Below are 17,568 nucleotides of genomic sequence, written 5' to 3'. Positions count from 1 at the left end.
TGGATGGTTTTACAATGTTGTGAATGCATTAAATGTCAATGAACTGAACCCTTTAAAAGATGGTTAATTTTATGTTACGTGAATGTCACCTCAATAATTTAAAAAATATTATGATAATTTTTTTCTACTAACCCGATGAATAATTCCAGCAGAGTGAAGGTGCTTGATTCCGCACAGCATCTGATAGAGAAGGTAGGACATTCTTTCATGATCTAGTTCCATCTGAATCACTTGGCAAAGATTTGCATCCATGAGCTCCATAACTATGTAACTTCATGGGTGAGAAAAGATGACAGCTAAAGTGTATGGCAACAATCTAAGAATAACGTACAAACTTAAAATTTTAATTATCACACTTACACATCTTGAAATTCTTCTAGGGATTTCTGTGGTGTGAAAACATTCAAAAGGCCAATTATCTGTGACAAAAGCAAAGAGACAGAAAAATTAGACACCACTGCTGCTTAGTAATACTTTCATTTAGGAATTACAAATACATGTGTTAAAAAAAAATCTACCATTGGTGTAAAAATATTAAAACCTTATGTTCTAAGCCCAAGTAATCTCTTATTTTACTTAATAAAACTTTATGGCGAGGGATTAGGGGTAGGGAGGGAACCAGACCACACAGGATCTTTAGGGGGATGAAAATACTCTGCATGATACTATAATGGTAGATATTTCATCCTTACACACTTGTCCAAATCCACAGGATGTACAATACCAAGAGAACCCTAGTGTAAACTATGGGCTCTGAGTAATAAGGATGCATCACTGTAGGTTCACTGATTATAACTAACGTACCAGTCTGGTGGGGGATACGAATAATGAGGGAGGCTATGAATGTATGGGAAGAAGAAGTATATGGGAGATCTCTGTATCTTCCTCTCAATTTTTGCCATGAACCTAAAAATGCTCCTAAAAGCCCTTAAAACTGTACCAACAGAAGAGCTCCACATATCCATTCCATTTATGAATACTCACTTATCAAGGACCTGTATTTTATAGTCCTCTACATAATTTGTAGCAAATTTTTTAAATTGTTTTAACATTTATTCATTTTTGAGAGACAAAGACAGAGTGTGAATTGGAGAAGAGCAGAGAGGGAGGCACAAAACTGAAGCAGGCTCAGGCTCTGAACTGTCAGTACAAAGCTTGATATGGGGCTTGAACTCAGGAGCTGCAAGATCATGACCTGAGCCAAAGTTGGGTGCTTAGCCAACTGAACCACCGAGGTGCCCCAATTTGTGAGCAAAACTTAAAGACCTTCCATCAACTCTTAGATCTAACTTAGTATCTGTATATAATTTCAGCCCTCTCCCCAATGCCCTCAGTTTTTCAGAAAATTGAACTTTCCCATTTTCCTCATTCCTAGTTTATTCTCTGGTTCATCCACAGACATACCCTCTTTCCCAACATTCTGTCTTTAATCCTTTTCTTTTCTCTCTCTGTACCCTTTCCCTGGGCAATATATCTTTTTCTCTAAACATCTCTATGTTGGATAGTTTCTAAATACACATTAAAAGTCCCTTAGTTTAGAAGTCTCAAATACACATTGCCACTTCACATGAAAGTCTCACAAGGAATATAAAATTGAACTCATTAGCATTCCTACCCAAACCCTTTACTTTTCCAGAGTGCCTCTTACAAAGGCAGCTCAGAGTAATTTTTGATTCCTTGTTCAATATTTGCACCATAATAAATGTTGAAGAGAATACTATTCCATTCCACTGTCAGTCTGAACTTCAACTCCTTCTTTCCAATTCCCTGCACTGCTATATAGGTAAAAAATTCTGACATCTCATCTAGACTATTCACTGTATAATTACTTCCGACATTAGGTTCCCTAACAATGGTTTTCTACAAATCCAACTACCATTTTACTGCCTATAATATGGTAAAAGAAAGACCTGATCATATTACTCACCTCTTCAAAAACTTAATACCAGCAAAAGAATTTCTCAAACTCCCTTGCAGTAAGTACATTCAAAGCTTTCCATGACAGAGTATCAACCCACTTTCTCTCCTGCTAAGCTATTAAACTTGATACTTTAGGCATACTAAATTAAACAGTGATATATTTAAAAACTCTCAATGCCTTTAAACATACTCTTCCCAATACGTGTCATATTTACCTGTTGAATTCTGTAACTTTCAAAATTGACATCTTTTGTAGAGTCTGACACCTCTAGTCTTTGACAGGTTACTGAATATTCTCTTTACTCTGTTCCCACAATCTTACATGTTGTTATGGCACTAACACACTGAGTACAGACTCATTTTCATGACAGCCTCATCCCAATCACACTTGGATCCTTGTTGAAAAAAATTATTCCCTTTACAGCCCTAACACCACAGGGAGATAACTGACACACATTTTTTAAATGCTCACTGACAAATATACTTGGGTATGGGAATATTTTTCTAGACAAACTTCATGAGGGCAGAATCTGTATCATTCATCTAAGCATAAAGCTTTGCTTACAAAAGGCATTCAAGTATTTGTTCAGTGAATAAATTCAGAAAATGATTTTCAGATCAGAAAAGGTCTAACAAATTTGTTCAAGACAGGAAAAGTGATAAGAATGCATGTAGCTGCTCTAAATGAATTAATTCCTGATTCCCAATTAGATGAAGTGCACATCTACAGTTCTGTGGAAATGGTAAAACTATTCTTATCTGAGAAATCCTATGGTAAAAATGAAGAGTTAAAGATAAAAAGCACATAAAAGTAAGAGATTAGTAATTGCTTAGAGCTAAGAGGGATGGGAGATAGGAAAATGAGAGCTCAACAATATAGAGATTCTTTCTGAGGTAATGAAAATGTTCTAGAATTGCCTGTAGATAGTCCTATACATCAGTGAATACACTAATAAGCACTGAATAACACACATTAGATGAATGACTGATACAGTATGTGAATTGTATTTCAATAAAGTTGTTATAAAAGATTGATAGACAGTGGTCTTTTTCTTTTTTTCCAAAAAGGAAAATAAAGGAAATTATATCAATCATAGATTGGACAGCCAAACAAAAGTCAAGGACTGATTAAGTGGGTGATATAGAAGTATGTGAAAGAAGTAACACATACTAGGAGCAGGTAAAAATTCACCAAGAAACTGTACTTTCCTCTGTGAATAAAGCAACAATGACAACAAAGAATAGCAGCAGATCAGAAATGTGACCAAATAAGTATATGAAGATTTTAAAAAGGAATTTTGAAAATGTCTCCAATCATAGTATCCATGTGAATAAAATGAATTCAGGAGAGATGGATAACTTTTTAGTTACATATGCAATTTGTTATATAAACAAAGGTCACTAATGAACTTATCTATCTATTATGAAGGCATCCTGAGCAAAATTGAGAAGTGAAGCCAGCAAGTGAAAAGTCAGAAGAAAGGAAAAAGCAATCCCCAACAGTCTGGGAAGAGAAGCCAGATTTCATACGTCAAAGTCTAGGGAGAAACAGAAAGTACTACACTTAATCTCCAAAGCAAAAAGTAAAAAGAAAGTAAAAGATGGGGGGCACCTGGCTGGCTCAGTCTATAGATCATGTGACTCTTGATTTCAAGGTTTTAATAAAAGTTTAAGTGCCATGTTGGGTTTAGAGAGTACTTAAAAATAAAATCTTTATAAAGAAAAAAAGAAAGTAAGAGATGGGAAAGATGTGACCTATTAACAGACCTGTGACAAAGAATAACCTGCTAAGACAATGTGAACCGAATGTGAACCAAATGGTGATCTGATTTCCAAACAGGATTACAATGTCCAAGGTTAAGAGGAGATAACAAGCCTCAGTTCCTCTTGGGGGATTTAATCAGGTATGTGTTAGGTGACATACCAGTGTGTTCAGAGATAAGTGACCAAGGTGACAAACAAAAGCATATATGAAAATAGTAAGAAATGTACAACAATATGAATGTACTTAGTACCACTGAACTGTATGCTTAAAATGGCTAAGATGTGAGTTTTATGTTATGTGTCTTTTACCACAATAAAGAAGAGGAGGGTGGGGAAAAAACATGCTTATTAGACCAATGAAAAGATTAATCTGTATAAAACATGAAACTGCTGAAAAGGCAAGGCATTACAAAAACATACATCCATCCATCGTGTAAAAATTCCATCATTCCTGGTTTCTTACATAGTTGACCCTTGAACAACATGGGTTCAAACTATGTGGGTTCACACTCTGGTTTCTCTTCAGATCGCATAAATCTTTTGCCTTTTACAAACTATATGGGTTCATTTACACATGGCTTTTTTTCAATAAATATAGTACAGTACTGTGTAAGAATTTTCCTTATGATCTTAATAACACTTCTTCTCTAGCTTACTTTGTTGTAAGAATATAATACATAAAGGGGTGCCTGGGGGGCTCAGTTAAGCATCCAACTCTTGGTTTCAGCTCAGGTCATGATCTCATGATTCGTGAGTTCAAGCCCTGCAGAGCCTGCTTAGGATTCTCTCTCTCCCTCTCTCTCTCTCTCTGCCCCTCCCCAATTCGTGCTTTCTCTCAAAATAAATAAAAATTTAAAAAAAAAGGAATACATGTAATACATAAAATATGTGTTGATCGACTGTGAATATTATTGGTAAGGTTTCCAGCCAATAGTAGGCTATTAATAGTTAAGTCTGGGGTTGTTGAAAGTTATATGGAGATCTCAACCACACAGGGGGTCAGCATCCCTAATGCCTAGAGATTCAATCAAATGCATTTAGTTTTACATTCATTCTCTGAACAAATATGTTTGGAGCATCTACTCTATGTCAGCACTCTTCTAAGTGCCAAAGGTACTGCCTGTGTAGATCTTGCCACCCACAGCAGAGGGTTAAATGTGTGAAACAAGCTTTCCATGCCTTCCATTTAATCAATGGAACCATCTATTTTTGCAGTCACCTGGTTCAGGAACTAGGGAGTCATTAGCCATGTCCCCAAAGTGAAACTAAGGCAATATCATCACCATCATCACCATGAAACAGGATACAAGGGGCATGAGCAGCTCCACCTGAGAGTAGGAGACCGCCCGCAAAACCCAGACAGCCAACATGGCAGGCTCCCATCTAGAACCAGAATGGTGACATAACTTCTTCACCGTCACCGACTAACTTTAATCTGTATCTCTTTTTAAATGCTGTTCTTTCTCTCTGGGAGGCCCTTTTCCTTTAACAATCCAATTTTTATCCCATTTTTAAGAATTATTCTAGGGTCACCCTTCCCCAAAGTGAAAGCTCATGCAATCTCCTGTCCCGTGAAATCTCAGCACTTATCTTCAATCCACCACGACAGGACAATCAAACCTCTACTGTGTTAGCATATTTGATATTTCACTCTCTATGTATTTGTCTTCAAAATAACACTGTAATAAGTCCCCTCAAATAAGAAGCTTCATCCTTTCCCATCAATGACTAGTAACTCCAGTGCACAGAAGCTTTCACAGTTAGCTCTCAAATGTGGGAAACTGTTATCTCCAATCAGAAAGCATGGACCTTGCTATAAACTCCTTTAGACAAATACCATGAAACATCTCCAGTCAGATGCTTTTGTTTTAGTACTTCATAAAACTGTCCCTTGCATAACTCACTCCTAGTTTATTTCCTCTTGGCTTATAAAAATCATTCCATTAAAATAATCATAAAAAGTATGCGTAAAGTTAAAAAAAAAAGTTACCAGTTCTCAAAATGAATGAAAGTTATATGTTTAAGTCTGTATAATCATTAGGAAAAAGAATTAGGATGGTTTCCTAATTTCATTTAAATATCTTTTGAAGTTTCTGCTAAACTGTTTCATAAAATCACTGACTATCTTCAACTTAAAGTGACCAATGAGTATCAGCATCCCTTAAAAAAGGTAGGGGTCGGGTAGGGAGAAAGGATTTCAACTTTATATCCAATATTAAATATAATACCATTGTCATAGTAAAACGGGAACAATTTCATCTCTGTGCTAAGGCTACAGTTTTCTGAAATGTCAGCCTGCCAGAAAACAAAAGCAGAAGATGAGATCAAGCACAAATCAAGTTCCTCTAAAACAACTACCTCTTTTAAAACTCCTTTTGAAAAATAAAACATTACACAATCTAAATTCCAGCAACTGTTTTTCTTTTGATATAACTTAATAAAATTGAGAAAAAAATTCACAATGTAGATATGTATTCCTTTTAAATAATGTTTCAAGCCAGAAGAACAATTTAAAGCACCTAATATTTTTAAAGGTTTTGATAGTTACATACTCATGAGCAAATCTTGATTTCATCTATACTTAAAACATTTTCTCAAATGTTCACTTACATTTTTGTGATTAACACATTTCATTAGGACTAGCTCTCTGTAAGCCCGTTTAGCATGAGTCTGATTCTGAAACGGCCGGCTTAGCTTCTTGATCGCAACATTTCTTTCAAGAATGGCATCATAAGCTGCACTGTAACAAGAAATTCATAACCAACAAAAAAAGCTTTAAAATCTACAAAACTGAATTTATGAAACATTCATGCAGATTCCTTACTTTCCCCAAAGATAAATGCAACTGTATAAATTTCCAGTGGTTGACAGTCAACATGTTTCTACTCTAGCTATTACAGCATATTCTAACAATGCATAGCATTGTTAACTGTTTCTTAAAATGCTAATGGATTCACAGAGACAGTGGACTGTGGAGACAGAAACTATACTTGTTTGTTGGGTGTCCTCCAAGATCTACCTAGCATACGGTGGGCACTCAGTGCATAAATGTTTAATGAGTGTTCAGGCCCAATACAGAACTTAAAGCCTAATGAATCCTTCACCCTGCACCTACACCAAGAAAAAACAGGATTACTGATTACGTGTGGTCATAAATTCTACCCAAAATACTTTCTGGAGAATTCTACATAAATAGGTCACTTCCATATTCTTTGGACGTTAACAAAATGAATAGAGAAAGAGTGAGTAACATATATACAGAGCTATACAAAAGGTTATAAAAAAATCAAGCTTACAGATATGAATGCTAGATTTCAGGACATTAGAAGATGTCTCATAACTGTTACTGAAACACGTAATTCTGTGACATATAGCAACATCATACTATTACTCTTCATGAAATCTTTACCATATGACACTAAACATTATGTTTTACAATGACAGATCAGAGGAGGTAAAGCATAAATAAGGCAAAATATCTTAAAATTATAGAATATTATGATTGAAAGAGACTTTTAAAATCATTTGAATTCACCACTGCCAGAGGTTAGTAAGTAATTTGCCCTAAGGTTAGAGAGAAAAGCAAAGCAGACACCAAAAGACTAAGACATGAGGTTATGCTTTTCATATTGAACTACCAAATATACTTTAAGACTTCTGTTTATGTGATATTTGGAAAGTTAGCACACTACTGATTAAAATTATCCAATTGAAACTTGAGTTTGTTCTCTAGCTATCTCACTGTATCAAATGTACTGAAAAAATATATATTAAGAAATTGGTACTTTGGCATAAATGGACACATGTATACATAATTATAGGCCATAACTTATTTTCTATATACATATATACATACACACAGTAAAACAGACATAAATATTATACTCGAGTTAGAAAATATCATGTTTATGTATATGTTCACCCCAAATTAAAAAATAACATTAGGGGTCATAGAAAATGATTAGAAGTTTTGACAGTTTCAGATAAAGTATGTTTTATTTTTAACCATTAAATTCATTCCTATTAATTTTTTATGTGTTAAATCAAAGTAATATTTCAAACTCTAAAAGTCCAAAAGTATCTGAGTAGGTTGTAGTATTTTGTATCCAAGGAAGTTAGATTTCTAATTGTTGATACTTAAATGTGCACAAATTAGAGACCCCCAATCCAGGTCCCAATGAATCTTGCTATCACTGGGGCCCAAAATAATGCCTTAAAAAATTAATTTCTTCAGTTGGTAGTGATAGTAAACACACACAGTGAACTTAAAAATTTTTTGCTTATTATCTATTTCATAAGAATCTTTTATGAAAGAATAAGCAAAATATTTGATGATACTTAATCCTTAGGACAAAACAGGGGCCAGTTAAGATGGTTTGAGGTCCCTTCCAAAGCAGTTGTTTTTTTTTTTTAATTCTGGTACACAAATTTCAAAATGCATTTACCTGAGGATAAGTGAAGGTACCGAAAAGACATTCTTATATATACTTATACATATGTTGACATATATATATTTTTATAAATACTATATTCCCCATAACAATCATGTAAGTCAGGTGAGAAAACTGGCTTAGCAATATTAATTTCCCATGAATCAGAAAGTTAGTACATCATAAAGCTGAAATCTGAACCGTGAGCTGGCTTTCAGAATTCGTCCTGTATTGACTGTACTACATTACTTTCTTTACATTTAATTTGTGGTTGGTTAAATGCAGTTGGTTAAAATGACAACCAGCCATCCAATAATGCTTTCTAAAGTTACCGAAATTCTGTAATTTTGGGTACTATAAATTATTTTGAGAGTACAGAAGAGAGAATAAATGCTACTGTTCCCATTACAGAAATTTGAGAGATTTTATTTTAGCATGTTACCATAATTGCCTGAATTTTTAAAAAAGAAATATATCATCATCACAGGTAAAGTCCCCTTCCTTTGTCTCTATTTTTGGACGTAAGCATTATTCTGAGTTTGGTGTTATTAATGTTTTTATACTTATCTATATATGTATGTATCCATAAATATATAGCACTATTTTGTATATTGTCAACTATATATAAATGGTACTATAACATATATATATTCTGCATCTTCCTTTTAAACTCAACAACACTACATTTGTGAGACTGTCCTTGTTGAAACACAGCTGCAGTTCATTCTAAATATTGTATAGTATTTCATTATGTGAATATATCACAATTCACTGCTATTACCAATTTTTGCTATTATAGTGTTGCAAAGAAAAGCCCTATGTATGTCTCTTTATATACACGTGCAAGTATTTTTCTAGAGCCTGGGAGACCTGCAGGGTTATAAAGACTTATGATTTTTAACAGATTCTGAAACAAATATGGTTCAAGAAGAGGTAATAAAGATATGATTATGCTTGAGTGAGGCTAAGAATTCCCCAAAGCACTAGGTTATTATGCTAACTTAGTGATCTAAAATCATTAGCAGAACTGTCACAAAAAGTATTCTACACTTGAGTTTAAGAATGATGTTGATCTATAAAGCCTAGGCCCATTGTAGAAATTAGCTTGTAAATCAACTTTAAAGATACATATTAGTTTTTGAAACATACAATGAAATATTAGCTTACTTCATTCCCCAGTGTAAAACAAGATTTCTAAAATTCCAAAGTTTCATTACAGTGTGAAAGTGATGATTAAGTGAAGCTTCTTATTAAACAACTAGCTATGGGAATAGATGTATACATGGAATTAATTAGCATGCCACTTATTCTTTCCTGATATAGATATTTGTCTTTACATGGCTTATGACCAAGTATTTAATCATAATTTACATTTTAAGATGACAGTGCTGGTTTATAAAGCTGTATTTAATGAATAATAAAGAACATCAACCCAGGACAATATTATTACCAGGTTATAGCTTTAATTTAAATTTCATAGTTTTATTTTAATTTTTTTGAGGCAAGTTAAATATTTACCAAGGAAATTATGTTACAAGAGGAGAAAAGACAGCAAGCAGTTAATGATTCTTTGTCTAATTTTTTAAGTAAAAACTTACCATACTATTCCTTGAGCTCCTGAGCCTATAGGTTTTAAATTCTGATACCGTTTCAAAACTGTAAATGTAGAATCTCCAATCTCTACACTATAAAAATTGCTGTCACGCTTGCTTCTGCTCATGATGGCAAACAATTAATTTAATGGCTTCATCCAAATATTCACCAAGAAGCTGCAAAATGGAACAAAATGTGATGTTAACAAAATGAATTTATTTAATCTTAAAAGTCAAGTCTTTACTCTGTTCACTGATAGTAACACAGACTGCTACAGCATGGTAAAAGAGCTACTTCATTAAAATACATGAAAACACAAATAGAAAAAATAACACAGAATGTGGTTGGCATCTGTCATACTTTAAGGAGAGGACTGATAGTTAAAAACAAAGCAAAACTTTTACAGGGGTAAACAATGTCTTCACTATAAGTCACCAGTATTAATATGCATACATGTATTAACTTACTGGAAAACTGTAAAAACATTTTTTAAAAAGCAAATTATAGCTAAACATGCTTTTAAGGTCATTCCCGTAGTTTAAAATTTAAAACCAGGCCTTTTATGTATTTATTATAGAACACTGAAAACTTAATTTTTGTGAGTAATTGATACTATCTTAATTCACAACCACATTTAGTGTGACATGGAAGGAAGAGCCAACTGGCAGGCGAGTAAGCTGGTTATTAGCATGTATCACTCCTACCTAACAAACACAACGCAGTGCTGTCACCATAACAGAGCCCCTGACCCCCGACCAATGCATATGTTGTTATAATGGCTGAAAGGATGAGAAGGGTAGAAACTATAAGAAAAAATAAGAACATAACAAATAAAGTTTGGATATGAAATAAAGGAATACTGCTCTGAATTGTGTGGGGACTCAGAAGCATAACGTAAGTTCTAACCACAGTTCTTTGCCACACGCCTGATTACAAGCCAAGGAAGTCTTTTTCTTCTTATGTGAGCTGTATTTGTTGACATACCTATTACTCATTCTAGACAAAAGTGGCCTATTGCAAACGCATTCAAGACAGCTCCAGCCCACTCCCCATAGCCCACAATAAGAAACCATTTAAGTCTAAAGGATTACTATTTGTGTGTGTGGTTATAAAACAACGTCAACAAAAATAAAAATAAAAACAAAATCCTGATAAGACTTAACAATGCAAAGAATCAACTTAATAAATATTAAGTACCCAATCTGTGCCAGGCACTGTATTGCACGGTAAGGCCAGACTATGTAGAACCTCATGGACTGGATTCTAACAGTTTAATTCCCAGAGTAGGACAGAAACCACTGAACAGCTCCCTGGCTGCTACCTGGATATTACACTCCAAGAGGAGGCGGAGCAAGAATTGGAAGAGGGAAACTAGTAAGGTATTGTCCAATCCAGATAAGAGATAAAATTAAAATTAATGAGGATTCTCAGATGTGATGGCATTAAAAAAAGAAACTAAACAAACAAACAAACAAAAGTCCTAAGAGTGTAAGCTTTAAAAAAGAAGATAAATAAATTGAAAGCAATAGAAAAACCAAATCAGTGATTTGGATAAAGATGGAGCAGAGAAACATTTCCAAAATAACTAGACATGTAATACTCCATAGAGAATGTCTGAAATGACAAGTACCATTAATTCTACCTAAGTGGAGACCAGAAGCTTAAAGAAAAAAGTTTGGTAATGATTTAAACACTTACGTATGCTCGTACAATGATCAAATACAGTTATTGGTTACCCAGACCAATTTCTTAGCTTAACCTGAATTCTCTCTTGTCTACTGAACTAGGGAAATAGAAAGAGAAGTGAAAAGAAGGAAGCACTGGGTGTCGGGACCCTCATCAACTATTCTACACATTTATCTTGGAAACTAGGTCTGCCCAGGGCCTGGAGAAAATAATAATGCTTGCTGGTAATTTGCACATTATGGTTCAGAGGCTGAGCACAGAGCCTACTTAATGGCAAGGGAAGGCTTCTCTCTATTCTTAGAACAGAATGGCCCAGGAGCAGGAGTGCCCATGGTATGCACACAGAAGTCTAGAATAAGCTGTGGCAGCAGCTGAGCAATGACAGCTACCACAACACCCCAAAACAGCGCAGAGACAGCAGAGTCCCCAAGGTAAAGTAGGCAGTCCCAGTCAGAGGTACCCTCTGCAGAAGCCATAGCTGCCACTCCTACAAATAGGAAACAGAAAACTCTACTCACTTATACTCTCAGGTGTACAATGTTTACTGGCATACCTGGATCAAACTTTATGCTGGGAACCAAAACACAAAAGTAATCAGCATCTGGCCCTCCACAGAGTTTACAGTTAAGACAGATAAAGAGACCTTATATTGCTTAGTATCTAACGGTGTATCACTATGATTGTGATAAGAGCAGTGAAGGGAAAGGACAGGATGCTAATAGAAGCAAGCTTGATAGTCTGGCCTCAAGAAAAAATTCCCTTTAGGCCGTGATGTTGGAGCAAGATCTGAACACAGATTATGAGTTAACCAGACATAGAAAGAAGGGAGTTTTCTAGGCACAACAAACCGCACATTTAAAGCAAATTCACCAACCTTAACTGTCCAATCTGATGAGTTTGATGAATGTATACAATTCTGTAACACCATCCAAACCATGATATAGTGTATTTCCATCCACCACAAACTGTTGTTGCCTGCGTGGGTCAATCCTCACCCTTTATCCCTCACCCACCCTGGGAAGCAATGAACTGCTTAGCTGTCTTTCCTAGATCTTCATATAAATGAAATCACATAGCATTAGTAATTTGTGTATTTGGCTTCTTTTACTTGCTCTAATGCTGTTTTTTTTTAAAAAGATTTAAAAAATATTTTTTCAATGTTTATTTTTGAAAGAGACAGAATGCAAATGGATAAGGGGCAGAGAGAGAGAGAGGGAGACACAGAATCTGAAGCAGGCTCCAGGTTCCAAGCTGTCAGCACAGAGCCCGACGCAGGGCTCAAACTGCGAGATCATGACTTGAGCCAAAGTCAGACGCTTAACTGACTGAGCCACCAAGGCACCCTAGGATTTTATTTTTTTCACATAATCTCTACACCCAATGTGGGGCTCCAACCCAACCCCAAGATCAGGAGTTGCACACTCCACCGAATGAGCTAGGCAGGTACCCCTGGCCTAATGCTTTTGAGATTATCGATTCATCTGTGCTGCGTCCCTTTTACAACCCAATGGTATTCCACCGTGTGGATACATTTGGATTGTTGCCAGTCTGGAGGTTATTACAAATGATGCTAGTATGAACATTCACATGCCCCCTGCTATTCATCTTGGGTAAATACCTAGGAATGGGGTTTTGACTCTTATGTTTAATTTTATAAGAAACTGCCAAACTGTTTTCCAAAGTGGCCATACCATTTTTCATTGCTACCAGTGAAGAGAGTTCTACTTGCTACACTTTCTTGTGATTGCCATTTTACCTATATTAGTGGGTGCACAGTGGTATTTCACTGTGGTTTACATTTGCATTTCCTAATAAGTAATGATACTGCATATTTCTTGGTGAGTTTATACACTACATCTTTTTTTGGTGAAGTAGCTAATTAATTATTTTGCACATTTAAAAATATAATTGCTTTAGTACCTATTTATATATTTTGGATATACATCCTTTATCAGATGTGCAAGCATTTTTTCCAGTCTGTGGCTTGTCTATTTTCTTAACAGTGTCTTTTTCCTAAAATTTGTTTATTTTGAAATGATTTTAGACCAACATAAATGTTATAAAAATAGTAGAGTTCCTGGCTATGCTTCACCCAGCTTCACTCAAATGAAAACACAACCACAGTACAATGATCAAAAGTTGATAGTTGACAGAAAAAGTTGACATTGGTACATACTATTAACCAACAAGGAAACTGACTGACACTGATAAAATACTATTAAGCAAACTACAGACTTCATTGAGATTTTACTAGTTTTTATATGCACTTTGTGTATTTGTGTGTAAAGTCCTATGTAAATTTATCACATACATCTATCTACTAGTGCAATTTCTACCACAATCAGGATACAGAAGTGTTTCATCTCACCAAAGAAAACCCTTCATGTTATCCCTGTATATAATCACACTTTCTTGCCAACCCCACCCCTGGCAACTATGATCTGTTTCCACTACTATAATTGTTTTCATTTAAATAAGGTTATATAGGGGTGCCTGGGTGGCTCTGTTGGTTAAGCATCTGCTCAGGTCATGATCTCACGGTTTGTGGGTTCGAGCCCCACACTGGGTGGGCTCTGTGTTGACATCAGAGCCTGAGGTCTGCTTTGGATTCTGTGTCTCCTCTCTGCCCCGCCCCTGCTTGCACCGTGTCTCTCTCTCTCTCTCAAAAATAAACATTAACAATAAATACATAAATAATGTTATATAAATGAAATTATATAATATATAATCCTTTATATTAGTTTCCAATATATAGGCCTGCAAAATTTCGTTCCGTTTCTCCTTATGTATTAATATTCTGGATACTACTATATATGCATTCATTTTAATTTATTTTTAAATTTTCAACTGCTCACTGCTAGTACATGGAAATACAATTAAATATTTTGTATAATAACTTTGTACGAAGCTCAGCTATTAGTCTTAGTAGCTTTTTTTGTGGATTCTTTGAGATTTTCTACAAACACAAGCAGTTTCATTTCTTCATTTCCAATTTGGATGCTTCTGACTTCCTTTTCTTGCCCCACTTTACTAACCATAATTTCCATACAATCCTGAACTGAAGCGGTAAGAGCAAACAGACTTCATTCCCTTGGTTCCTGATCTTAGAGAAAGTATTCAGTCTTTCATCACTAAGTATGATATAAATGACAGGATTTTACTAGAGGCCATTTAACAAGATAAGAAAGTTCTCTTTATGTCCTATTTCACTGAGAGTTTTTAGTATTAATGAATATTGAATTGTGTCAAATCATTTTTCTGGATCTACTGAGATAATCATATAGTTTTGCCTTCTTAGTTGGTTTATATGATGAACTACACTGATGATTTTCAAATGTTGAGCCAGCCTGTATTCCTGTAATGAATCCCACTTGGTCAAAAGTATCCTTTTTATTTTATTGATTCATTTGGCTTAAACTCTGTTGAAGGTTTCTCAATTTATTTTTATGGGGAATATTGGTCTGTAGTTTTCTTTCACAGTAAGTGTAATGAGTTGGGATGTTTTTCCTCCTCCTTTATTTTCTGAAAGGCTTTGTGTAGAAGTGATATTATTTGATCTTGAATGTCTAATAAAATGTCTCAGTGAAGCCTTTGAGGACAAGAGTTTTTTTGTGGATAGGTTTTCATTGCAAATTAAAAAAAAATTGAAACACGCATACTTAGAAAACCATTCGGGCTATAGATTTCCTTTTAAATGAGGTTTGGTTGTTTTGTGTTTTCCAAAGAATTTGTTAATTTTATCTAAGTAGTCCAATGTAATGTCTACATCCCTGTTACTGTAATCTGTGTCTTTTCTCTTGTTACCTGATTAGTCTGGCTAGATTTTATCACTATTATTGATCATTTAAAAAGGCAGATTTTAATTTCTGCTTTTCTCTATTGTTTATACTTTTCTACTTCACTGATTGCTGCTCTTGTCTTTAATTCCTACTTTTTGCTTGTTTGGGGACTGTTCTTCTCTTCTACTTTCTTAAAATGGAAGCTCAAAAGTATTGGTTTGAAAACTTTTTAAAAATAATATAAGCACTTAATACTATAATTAAGCATAGCTTCTTCCCATAATTTGTTGTCATCATATCCATATTCAACAATAAAATAAATACAAACACTATATAGGTTTTACTTTATGCCAGGTCTTATTTCAAGTGCTTTATAAATTTCTTTTAATCCTCACAAGAGGCCTATGGATGTTTTCCAGTTGTTTACGGGTAATGGGTAAGTTCAGTTCTTATAATTACTACTTGGCTGGAAGCATAAATCCCATATGCTCATTTTGTCTGATGTTTCCTTATGTTAAAATAGAAATTACTATTTTTCTGTCTTCCAGATGATGAAATTAAGTCTTAGAAAGGTTAATTGCCTATGGTTACAAAGTTAGTAAGGAGTAGAAGGAATATATTTGAGTCCTTCACCCATAAACTATATATTGAGTCCAAAAAAAAAAAAAAATCCTGGTGGTGAAGAAGGATATGAAGGAAGAGGAACAGTTATAAATATGTTGAGTCAAATATCTCCAGGACAGTCAAATGAAAATATCAAGTTAGTAGTCAGATCCAGAACTGGACCTCAGAGGAGAGTGTGAGTGAAAGATACAAATTTAAGAGTTACTGTTACTGAACCAATGAAAATGATGTTATTCAAAAGGAGTGCAGTGGGAAAGGAGAGAGACCTAAGACTCAGCTTTGTGAACATTCACATTTAATGAACAATTAAAGATAAGCCAAAAAAGAAGTCAGAAAAGAGAGCCAGACATAGATAGAAAACGAAGAGAACACAATGGAGAAGCCAAGGGAAGTTTTTTAAAGAACAGTGGTCAATAGTTCTGAATGCTACAGAAATATCAAAGAAACAGCTTCAATAATGGGGATAGAAGCCAGACTGGACTGAGGTGAGGTGTGAGATGTATATGATTTTAGAGACAGGTTAAGTAGGTGTCAGTACCTGTATAGAGAAACTTAGCAAAGAAAAGAGGAAACTGACAGAAAAGGTAAATGGTCAAGGGTGATTATATATAATATATAACATAGTATAGCACAGAGACAACTGAACATATTTACCTACTAATAGAAAGGATCCAATATAGAGAGGAAGGGTGAGCACAGGGGAAATGGAGAAAAAAATGAGGTTTCAGATAGCACAATATCTCTGAAAAGGCACAAAGGAATGGGGTCCAGAATACGTGTGGCCATACAGGTGGAAATACTGGTATAGCTCCACCATCAGAAAATATCATCAAGTGACTGAGACAGAAAGATCAATTTTCAAGGTAAGGTCATTAAGGTTACTGGTGACATTTATGGAGGACGCATTTGTTATCCTGTTCTTTCCATGATGAAGCTGGAAGAGCAAAAGTATGAGGAAGAAATGGTATGGACTCTAATCACTCAAGCCCTTACTCAGGAAAGCCACTTCTTGGATTAAAAACAAAGGAACTACAGTTGTAGAATTTAGATGTGACTCATTACAGGGCTCACAAGAATAAGAGAATAGACAGGCATTATTATCCCATCCAAGAGATGAGTAAACTGAGGCTCAAAAAAGTTAATATACAATCAATTTTTGTAGAAATGTTGAGAATCAGCTCTAACCTTCAAATTTTACCTGTCATTATCCCTCCAATGAGAACACTACAATGTCAATATGGCTAAATTATCAATACTCAAAACTCTCAAGCATCTGAAATTTTTTTCCTTTCCTTTTTGTGAAATATTTTCACCTTCCCCCCCCATCTAATTCTATCTACCAAAGACCACTTTAAGTATGATGTTCTGGAACCCTTTTCCATTCAAAGCAGCTTGAACCTAATTTCTCACCTGAACTACTTTGTATACTTTAGTATACAGATTTTATTACATCTTTTTGAGGGAAAGGACTACGTTTCCTAGGTTTTCAGATTTCCAAAACATATCAGCTCTCTGTATAGTTATTAAATAATAACTGCTAAAAAAGATAACCAAGAATATAAAGTCACAAATTACTTAATAAATTACTCTATTTATCTTCACCAGTGTTTTCCTTCATTAGCAGGAAGGAAAAAGAGATTAAATTAGGTTTTTATGACTCAATTTCTGTGATGTCTACACAAAGAACTACTGCTATCAAGCTGGTCCACCTATAAATGGTTGGTCTGGTAAGCCTAAATGTGGAGGAAAAAAAAGTTAAAGTAAATAGTCAT

General features: G+C 34.8%; 1 protein-coding gene across 8 annotated transcripts in view; it reads right to left on the bottom strand.

The window, feature by feature from the left end:
* Nucleotides 1-17,568, bottom strand: part of MAPK8 (mitogen-activated protein kinase 8) — a 105,150-nt gene that overhangs the window by 34,119 nt on the left and 53,463 nt on the right. For 7 of the 8 annotated variants that reach the window (XR_003905610.1, XM_029932086.1, XM_029932087.1 and 4 more), the window contains 4 exons: nucleotides 9,713-9,883; nucleotides 6,295-6,424; nucleotides 361-419; nucleotides 133-271 (listed from right to left, as the gene is read on the bottom strand). Coding sequence is in view for 7 of the 8 variants with exons in the window: in XM_029932086.1 (XP_029787946.1) it covers nucleotides 133-271; nucleotides 361-419; nucleotides 6,295-6,424; nucleotides 9,713-9,834 (450 nt within the window). In the remaining variant the exon portion in view is untranslated. Of the gene's footprint in view, nucleotides 1-132; nucleotides 272-360; nucleotides 420-5,912; nucleotides 5,980-6,294; nucleotides 6,425-9,712; nucleotides 9,884-17,568 lie in introns of those variants that run through there. The other variant, XM_029932091.1, reaches the window with a different exon arrangement.

The sequence above is a fragment of the Suricata suricatta genome, chromosome 2 (assembly GCF_006229205.1).
Source record: "Suricata suricatta isolate VVHF042 chromosome 2, meerkat_22Aug2017_6uvM2_HiC, whole genome shotgun sequence".
In the NCBI taxonomy this organism is placed as follows: Eukaryota; Metazoa; Chordata; class Mammalia; order Carnivora; family Herpestidae; genus Suricata; species Suricata suricatta.
Note: the sequence above shows the minus strand (reverse complement) of the source record. Positions and strands in the feature narration are given on the sequence as shown.